General features: G+C 43.3%; 1 protein-coding gene across 1 annotated transcript; it reads left to right on the plus strand.

The window, feature by feature from the left end:
* The first annotated feature begins 1720 nt into the window (after positions 1-1720).
* tnfsf12 (TNF superfamily member 12) lies at positions 1721-8758 on the plus strand. The gene is made up of 6 exons (XM_042071074.1): positions 1721-2811; positions 5117-5198; positions 7057-7113; positions 7203-7226; positions 7619-7746; positions 7897-8758. Exons 1-6 carry the CDS (start codon positions 2638-2640, stop codon positions 8149-8151), a joined length of 720 nt encoding a protein of 239 aa, XP_041927008.1. The 5' UTR covers positions 1721-2637; the 3' UTR covers positions 8152-8758.
* The last annotated feature ends 1596 nt before the right edge of the window (positions 8759-10354 follow it).

A 10354-nucleotide genomic window follows, 5' to 3' on the forward strand; every position in this document is an offset into this window, starting at 1 on the left:
AATTTTAACATGGAAATACTACTTGTGGTTTCAATATGGTCCGTTTTCAGTTGTGTGTTCACGGAAAATGTGATGATAGTATATAACACTGTAAATGATATTAAAAGCACAAATATGTACAGTAACAGTTTAGCTATTGTGCCCTTTTAAAACTGAGAAAGCTTGTCACATTTCTTGTTTATGTGTCTGAGTATCAGGACCTGTTCTTGTTGAAAATGTACTGTAGCCTATTTGCGTATGCTAGTCTAGGGCCCAGTATATAAAACTGGAGGAAGAGTTTAGAAATTCTTAGAAAAACGTTTCCAGCCAGAATGAGGGTGTGAGATATTTTTGAGCTATGATGGACTGTCTTACGCAAATGTAACAATGTCACCTAGGTGCTATGTACTGTAAGACATGGGACAAAATCTCCATCTCTATGTAGTCAAATCCCTCAATCCAAACATAACATGTATCAGTTCGTGGAATGTGACCTCCATGTATTCCCCTCTCCCCTTTTTCTCAGCAAACTTTGACGATATGTAGCTGTCTTTGTAGGTTTTTTTTTTTTTTCTTAGAAAAAACACATTGCTGTAGTAGCAACATGGGAAGGAGCAGCACATGGTAGCTGGCTGATCTGAGGTGAAGGGTGTTTCTTGGGTGTCTATAAAAAAATGATCTGCATAGTATACGGTGTCTCCTTTTCTCAAAAACGTCATTGTGTGCGTGAGGTTGTTGTACAGTACTCTATGGAGTCTCTGCTCTAAGCAGTGTAGGATGCTGACATTTGTATTGTGAAGAAATACCTGCTAACCACTTCCTGGTTCTACCTGAATCCTTTGCACAATTGTTGTTTTGTTTTTTACATTAATGCTCATGTGAGAGTATAACACACACACACATTTGTTCATTTCTGTCGTCAGTCATCTCATACCCATATACTATATTGCACTACACATGTATAAATAATTACTCATTTGGTTGGGTGCAGTTGATTTTCATGTAGTTTGTGGTGTGGTTTACAGGGCATCACACTTGTGCTGCTGTGGGTAAATAAATAAGTCATTATTGACCTCATCAGGCCGTCAAGAGGCCTGTGGGAACACTGCTATATTTCCCCCCATTTTGTGTGCTACTGTTGGATCACAGTAGAGATTATTTTCCAAAGGAACAGGCTGTACCTTTCTGAATAAACCATTTAATTTGACCACAGGCTTTGGGCAAATCTCTTTTATATATTTTAGAAAAACACAAGGGTGGGACAACAGATGTTATTCAAATATTCACATCTCGGTTGTACTATATGTGTTGACAAAATATCCATTTATGCTGTTAATGTAAGTGTGTGTAGTGCATTTAATAGACATACATAATAATAGATATGCTTTAATGCAGATACCTTCTGAAGATAGAATATCAGTAGGCTATAATGCTACCAGGACAATGGGCTTCAATAACTGGGTGCAAATCACACTGATTATTTACCAGATTGAGAGCTGTGGATCTTTACCAAATGTTCGTACGTCTCACTGACACGAATGGCCTTCCTAACAGAAAACTCTGCTGCCCCACGCGTTCAGTCTGAATTTCACGTCAATTATATATTGGGTAGCAGCGACACCATGTGGTAGAGAGCTAAACTTGTATGATGCATTCACTTTCCAGGTTCACTGTACCAACAAGTGTAATCCAATCAGGTTAATTAGTGCCTGTGCACTGACTATGTTATCTGGACGGGTCAGCTCATGTCGCGGTTATATATTATTCAGCTCGGTATTTCAAGCCATAGACCTACTCTTCTACAGTTTTTGCAGCCACCATCAACATTTCTTCTCGGTTTTTTCCCGCAGGCATCGACATAATGTCGGAAACCGAGTAAAAGAGCTGGCCTACATTCAATAACTTGATTCTTAAATCTTCAGCATGATCGACACACTGGCTTTACGGCTTTCGGTATACCTTCGTGCTAGTGAATGTTACAGCGAGATCGAAGAGAAGTTGCGATTTTAAGCACGGGAGGCAGGGCCAAGCTAATGCGCAAAGATACCTGGCGCTTCTGGAAGAGGGAAATGCAGCGTTTGACAGTGGTGAAGTTCTGCGTTTCCGGGCAGTAGTGCTGCGTGAGGGCATTTCGACGTGCTCCCGGTTTTCATGATGCCCACGCATACACGCGACCTCTCTACAGATCTGTCAAGACGCACTTTAGGAAGTGGACTCCACGACTGAGGCTCATACGAGGATGCAAATCCTGAGAGACGTGTGTGCTGCGCTTTAAACTTGCAGAACTTGCGATTTGGCTGGACTTCAGCAGGCTCGCCAGTGCAGAACAAAATCAATATTTTGCTTGACGTAGGCTTTGGATTCCAAGACAAACGCAATTAACATTCGTTGCTCTCTGCGCATTGCATTCTTCGTGCGCCGACACAACATTTGCGACACACTACGGCGAACAGCATGTCAGTTTGCCAACAGTTTGTCAAAAAACTGTTTGGTTGATAACATTATACCACGCAGCATCTGAATCATCTGCACTCGGGTTTAATGGACGAGAGGCGCACAGCTTGGCCAGATGCATGCATACGTATGTGCGTTTGGATGAAGAAGGGGGCTCTAGAATGCAATCTTTGAAATGGTAAATAACGATTCCCGAACACTACAATGCATCGAATTCTGCAGCGAAGAAAAATACGCAAACTTCGGTTCGTATGGGCATCCATGGCCGTGTTTGCACTGGTGCTGGCTTTGTGCAGTGCCCTGTTTACAGTCTGGACATGGCGACAAACTAGGGACCTGTCCGTATCTTTCACAACTCTGCAAGAGCGCCTGGAGCAAGTGAGTAGGCTATCAAACCATTCCACACCAATAAATGTGCATTTAATTGCATGCATGTTTGTTTTGATTGGAAGAGCTGCAAAAGTATATGATGATTATGCAAACCCAATCAATATTCTTTATGATCCAGTAAGTTTTTTCCTCTTCAGGCTGACCAGTGTTATGCAACTCCGCGGATGCTTTAAACCTTGTGGGGGTCGTCTGCTCTCGCCGCTTCACGGAATAATGTACAGCCCACATGTCACAACCCAGTGGCTCTTAATTTGCAGAAAGTGCCGCATCGCTGCTGGGGGTGCCGCACGGCATTTTTACTGCTGACCGAAATTGCCCACATAAAGCGGCGAATGATTACTTAGCCTATTTAGTCTGCGTGTCTCCGCCAAGTGTAAACGCTGTGCTGCCAAACTCACTCCAATTTTAGAGCAATTTACTGGAAACCTTAGAATACTTGGCTCAGTTTCACAACATGCCCAAATATGCTTTCTTAAAAAATGGAGTCTTACGCACGTGTGTAATTATGGTTAAGTGATTTGCAACCAATAAACTGTCAACAACAGTTAACTTTATTTTGCTTACGACATGTATTGTGGACGCTTTGTCATCCGTCCTTTAAAACTCAGAAAGTAGACGGGCACACCGCTAAATGCTGCTTCAGGGATGACATGTATCACAGCCACACGCACCGTATGTTTACGCACCACCTACGTTTCCATTGTAGCTCACCAATTATCGTCATTTGTGTTGTCTTTGCTCTCATTCTGCAGCCTTAAAATATAATTTAATGACTGCTCTGTTAATTTGCGGATGCTGTGTCAGTACATCCCCACAGCTCTCACAAACGTCAACTGAACGCATCCTTCTAAGATAGCTCACAGTGCAAAAGCACAACTCAACAGGTTTTGCCAAGTAGACTATGTTTATATGACATGCACTAAATCAAACACCGCAACTAACACAGATCAAAAACTACAGTCCTGGTTAAATTAGTTAATGTGCGAGAATGACTGATAGCATGCAGCTTTTCACAAAGTAGCCTTACAGATATCCTACATCGAAGCATCCTTAAACTTTAATCTTAATCTTTAATTTTGAAAAATACAGAATAAATATCATGTTTAAACACATGCTCAACAAGACTTGAGTGTCCTTGGCAAAGCCATCAAATGGGATTGTAGCTGAAAGTAACTAACTGAACAGTGGATACATATTTTCACAATTGAATTACCAATGCATGCATGTATTTACTAAACTCAACAGTTCATCCAACCAGATGTGCTGTTTTAAATCTCTATAATTAGTTATACTTTATGCGTTAGACAGCCTTTTCCTCTAGAGAATAGCTGTTGAGAAAGAAAGAGAAAATGATCATGCTTTAGAAGTCTATAAGCAGTAACTGGAACCATTATCACTGTTTTGAAATTAACCTTTATCTCTATTTTGAGATGAACTCTCAACTGTTCTGTTGATATAATGCAGACCAGAGTGGAGGTACTGAATTTGACACAATGGAATTACAGATGAACTCCATCAGGAGTTTCAAAGTGACCCATCAGATGTGCATCTGGAAGATGTTATTCCTGTTATGAAAGCTTATTATGTAGTTAGATAAGATGTCTTAAAATGAGAATGCACTGGCTGTAACATCAACAAAAAAAAGCAAGGCACGAACAGGTGTACAGAAGTGATAAACTGCATGATTCATGATTCGGTCCAAGTGTAATTCTCGGGGTCGTAGTTGATTTGCGCACCCAGCTGTAGAGAGTGCAGAGCGAGAAAAAGCCCCCGCACTCGTTTTCTCTCTTTTTTTTTTCACGTGGAAAACAACAATGGCCCTCTTCGAGCCAAATTCCGCTGATGCTCTGAGAATGTTTGCTTGCAAGGCAGAAATTTCGCTGTGATTTTTTTTCTTCATCTCTGCTTTGCTCTCAGTCTCAACATGAGGGTTAAGAAATTTCTGGAATGCGAGACACTTTAAAAAAAATGCTTTAGGTGTCGCAACTGGTTTTCAAAGAGGAAGTGGCAGACTTATTAAAAGGTCTGTGTGTGTGTGTTTGTGCAAGTGTGCATCCCCGTGCCAAGTGTGGAGAAAGGGTTTGTTTATGTGGGCCTCAGAAAAATCTCAGCTTCGCACATAATTGCTCCTAAGATTAGAATAGGATGTTAATGCTCTTTTTCAGGAAGCCCGTCTCCAACAGAAGCACACTTGAAACCTTAACACTTGTTCAGGTTGGGTCTTTCCGTAAGTCCCCTATTCCTGCATACTGTGTAAGAATGTTCTCTCCCTCTATCTTGCTTTGGCATACAGGTGAACAGTCAGCGCAGAGAGATTGTTCAACTCATCCTGGAGAAGAGGGAGATTCTGCAGGGTCAGAGGCTTAAGAGAGAAGGTAATGATGTGTTATAAACTCATTGGGGCTATAAAACCTCACACATATCATGACTGGCCCTAGAGCACTTGTTTGGATTAGGTGTGTAGCCTATAATTCGGAGGTGAACTACCAACAAGAACGTTTATCTAGCTGTCATAAATACAAAGATTAAAAGACTATTTCAAGATTTCTGTATTCAGATACCAAGTAGTTTATGCAGAAGGTGCACAGAACGTGCATTAGTGCCAAGTCACTGACTAAAATGTTACATAGCATTCGTTTAATAGTATTACTAGTATATGAACATTTAACACTTGTGAGTGTTTAGGTTCAACACTAACACAGGCTTGGACTTGACCAGTGTTGTTGCGTGTCTGTAGCGATATTTAAAGCCACAGCGGACAGAGCGGCACCCCTGGTCAACGCCAGCGGGCACAGGATTCTAAAAGCTGCCCTACAGGAAGCAGTAGGCAGCCACTCGGGTGACTCAAAGATTATAGGTCTGGACGGTCAGGAGACGCGCGCCCAGAAAACCGTTGGGCCCCTGGACCGTCTTTCAGAGACGCCACACGCCACATGGGGACTTTTTTTTTTTCCAAAAAGCAAAACCTGGACGGGCCCCGCCATCCCTCCCTCTCTTTCTCTTTTCGACAGCCGTAAATAGTTTTCATGTTGTTATATTCCCTCCAATTCTCCAGCAGTGGTTTTCATTTTCAGTGTGTGTCTGTGTGTGTGTGTGAGAGAGAGAGTGAGAGATTCTCTGATTGCACATTATAAACTGAGCATAATGCAACAAGCACCTGGGAATGTCCGGCCGGCACAGGCAAAGCTACAAAGCACTGTCAAGATGGTCAGCCAGGCCGAAAGCCCAGAGGCCTGATGGGAAAAGGTATCACACGGTCATGGAGGTCCCCACATCTTGAGAATGAGCATTATTAGCCTTGGTGTCACTCTGAGTTTGCAAATCAACAATCTCTGATTTTGCCACTCGATAATTCAACAGTCTGCCTGTCCAAAAATAGATGGAAAAAAAGCCCTCGAGAGGCTGTTTGTGTGTTTGTGAGAACAGCTGGCATTGGGTTGAGCCCTCTTGCGTTATAGGTGGTCTGTCTCCACCGACACACGCAGCCCTGGCTTCGTCTCTCTCGCTCGACCACATATCATATCTGATCCTATCGTGCACATAGGCCCCCTGTCAGGAGTACATTCGCCTCCCACGATGTCGAGACACTTAACGGAAAACAAACCACCTCCCTCTCAGGGGACTCGGCAGCAGGAGGCCTCCTCTTCTGCCCCCCATTTTTCGGATGGATTCGGTTATTTATTGTGTTTTTTTGAACGGGGGCCATGACCATTATTCTCACTTTCTTTCTCTTCATCTCCTCGTCTCTCACTCTCCGTTTTCTTGCCTGGATCTTTTACAACCCGTTTGGGTCATGGAACAGCCAAACAACTCTCTACTTTCTCTTGGTATCTTTTTCTTTCTTGCACTCTCATCTTTTTTTCTCATCTGTTTTTTTTCCTTTCTTTCTGTCTCTCTCTCTCTCACACTTTCTTTCTCTCCCTTTTGTTGACTAAAACCAGCTGGCAGGCAGAGAAGTGCTCCATGAATCCAGAGCATGAGGACGCGTGTGCGCTGGAAAGAACTCTTCGCAAAAGTCATAGCACAGATCTCTGGACACATCTGGTCAAGCGATCAAGATTTTTCGTCTGTTTCATGAATCACCATAGATGTCAATACACTTTTAAATGTATATGTCCAGGCCAGGGTAGTCCTCTGCATGTCGCCATGGCCTCAGTCGACGTCTTATCTCGGCTGAGGCGAAGTTTTGACATTTGTGTTTATGTTTCTCCCTCGCTCTCTCTTTTTTGCCAGCGGGGACAGGAAAAGGGAAAAATGGAGGCTTAAGAAAAGTGGCGTCCCATTTTGAAAGTGAGTGGACTGTGTTATCCTTTGTTGTTCTCGTTGCAAGTATGCCATGTTTATCTGGTGTTAATTTATTTGATCTGTTTCCCTTTCAGTAACCAAGACGTCTTTTCAGAACGGTAAGTGCGATAAGAAGACTGATAACCATCATCCATGGCATATTAAGCTGTTGTATGTGGATAGCAGTTCCCACTAATCTCTGCCAGATTTAGTCAAACCTGACCTTCCGTACCCTCTTGTCAGTGTGGTAGTGGCAGTGCGAAGTATACACAACATTATCAGGCAAGAACGCCCCTCTGCCTAGAATTGTTCAGATTGGTTTACACAGCGTGGTGAAATCCCAGTTCTAATCCTAAATCTCAGGGAGCTTTCTCTCAGAGTTTCTTTCTATTCTAGTCTATCAGCCTGTAAAGCCAGCGATCATAAGTATTTTTTAAACTATTGCTTTTAGCAGCCATTTAAAAGTTTAGCAATGATCTCAACCATTGTGCGCTTTCATTTTCTTCCGCAGTGGGTAATGAGGGTTTCATTAAAGGATGGGTGGAAGAATCACTCAACATGAGCAAGGCCGTGACCTACAGAGCAGACACGGGCACCTTCAGAGTGGAGCGTACAGGCGTCTACTTCCTCTACTGTCAGGTAACGAGGCTTGAAGTGGGCAGAGGAGCCCTTCGTCTAGGTTCTGAGTGTTTTCCACATCTCCAAATTACAAGTTCCAATTCCAAATTCCTAAGTTAATGTTCCACTGGTCTCTCTTGTCTCCCATGTGCTTCCTCTTGTCTGAGTCAGGTGCACTTCAATGAGAACCAGAGCCAGTATGTGAAGCTGGAGGTGTCGGTGACTAGTGGCCCATCCCTGCAGTGCATCGAAGGTTATGGGACCACCCCGTCCTCTGGATCTCACATGTTCCACTTCCTGAAGCCATGCCAGGTGTCAGGCCTGCTGAGGCTCACCAAGGGTGCTGAGCTCCGGGCTAAAACGGCCCCCAACCTCATCCTGAAGAACAACGGCAAGCACTACTTTGGGCTGTTCAAGATCAACTGAGCGGGGGACTGGCGGGTGACATTTGACAGTGATCGCCCCAAAGATCAACTGAGAGACAGAAAAAAGACAGAAAGAGAGTGAGATGGTGCAAGCCCTTGTCCTGTGTCTTAAAAGACATTAACCTTCAAACTCTTATGCACTTACGTCTGGATTTCAACTCCTGGAGAAGCGGGGATGCTTTGTTGGGGGAAAAATAACTCTTCCTGGTTGACTGAGTGAAAAGGCAAAGCAGACAGTCTCCCATTTAGACATCTGCCTCCTAAGTCTCGCCAAAGTCTCTGTGCACTGTCTGCCTTTCTTTTTTTTATTTTCTATTTTTCCTGCCGAGACAGTTCCTTTTCTGGTCGGAGAGATTCTCTCTAAGCAGCGGCCTTCTCCTTCACCCGTAAGCCTCTAAACATGCGATAATGAGAGTGAGGAGATTCAGTCTGGGGGGGGGGTGGTATGGGGGGGGGCATTTTTTGGATCTCCATGCTTTTTTGGTTGTGGATGACATCTGCTGGATGAACGGTGTGCTTCTTGTGCCGCGCTGGAACCGCATCAGAATGCAAGAAGTCACAAGCCATGTGTTGAGCCGAAAATCTTGACAGCGGTGAGGAAAGCGCGCGCACTCCAGCCCATGGGTAGCTCTCCTATGCAGTCACTCAAGCCATGTTTTCTTCTGATCCAAGAGTCCATGAGTTATGGGCTTGTGGAGACATTCCTCAGTGTCTGAACTTTTACCCTTTTTTTCCTTTACACTTTGATTATCTGTCATCTGTGATATTGTAGTGTATTTCAAGAGACATATATTCTGTTTGTAATTTCCACGTAAAATGAATTAGCACTGTCAGTGAAGAAATCAAGGAGGTTTTGTGATTTTGTGTACATAAGAAGGTCCAATTGAAAGAGGATTTATGCCGAGAATGCAAAGAATTTAAATGTTATTGGAAGTTTTTCAATATGCAATTTTATATCTTTTTTCATATATTTTTTAATCAATAAAGTTATGTTTTTTTTCACTTACCTAAACAAACTCCAGCCAAGGAAACTCCTCAGGTCTTAACACCACACTGCCAAGTTTATCTGTTCTGTGCTTAAGCAGCATTTTACCACATAAATATTTGTGATTTCTGTTAATTAAATCTGAAACAGAATCTCTGCCATCGCAAACGTTCCGAATTTCCTGTTTCGTGCTCAGCTTCCCCTTTCCCTGCCTGCGCCGAACCCCCTGTGCGTACCTCACGTTCCCCCCCACCAAAGCCTCGCGCTTCCCCTCTCGCCCCAGCGCTCCCTTCCTGAATCTGAATCCCGACCAAATAGTTGAAAGCCTTTGAGGAAAAACATGCTCTGTGCATTCCTCTCCCCTCTCCTGCCTGTTCTTACTCCCAGTGCTCTATATCTTTCATCTGTCTTAAAAAAATGTTTCATGGTTTTCTTGTTTTTTTTTTCTTTTATGTTTTTAACAGCCTTTCAAATGGTTGCTTTTGTCAAATGCATGTTTAGCATTCACTTAATCAGGATTTACTGCCTAACATACAACTCAACGCAAGCATGGTAAAGCAAAGGTGTAGTGAAGCGAAATTGTGTGTGTAACTGACTGCTTTAAAGTGAATAGCTGGCCATAGCACAGCAAGCAGTTCCATATAGTAGAGTACAAGTTGTTGGCACCCATCCCATGCTATGACTGAATTGATCACCAAGTAGTTGATTTGCAGAAGTATGCAGTCCAATCAAATCAGACCTTTTGAAAAGGCTCTCACGGTGAAAGCACGTGATGGAGGGCTTTTTATGACATCACTACAAAGAATTGCCTGACTCATCCAATCCCCTGCCAGATGACAACCATTTCCTGTGGCTGTGACCTAATGGCTACTGAGATTCTAAGGTGTTCAGTGTTTCCCCTACAGTGTATTTAACAGCGGCGCAGCGCCGCCGCTGGATTTTCAGCGCCGCTGCAACATAATATCACGAGATTCACTTAACACACTGTAAAAGCACAACGGCCAACGTCATCTCGAAATTGTTTTCTGAAAGTCTTGAGTAAGTTAAGTGCATCAAATCCGCACTTAGCCTCTCATTATTCAGGACATATATGCGGCATGATGTGTCAGGTGATTACAAGCCCAAAGACAAGTCTGCAGCCCATATGGCTAGCCTACGTTCTGAACATGGTTACATTGTTTAGCTATCCGACTGATGGGGTCTTGCTCCGCCACAGTGT

This window comes from Alosa sapidissima, chromosome 18 (assembly GCF_018492685.1).
Source record: "Alosa sapidissima isolate fAloSap1 chromosome 18, fAloSap1.pri, whole genome shotgun sequence".
Taxonomy (NCBI): domain Eukaryota; kingdom Metazoa; phylum Chordata; class Actinopteri; order Clupeiformes; family Clupeidae; genus Alosa; species Alosa sapidissima.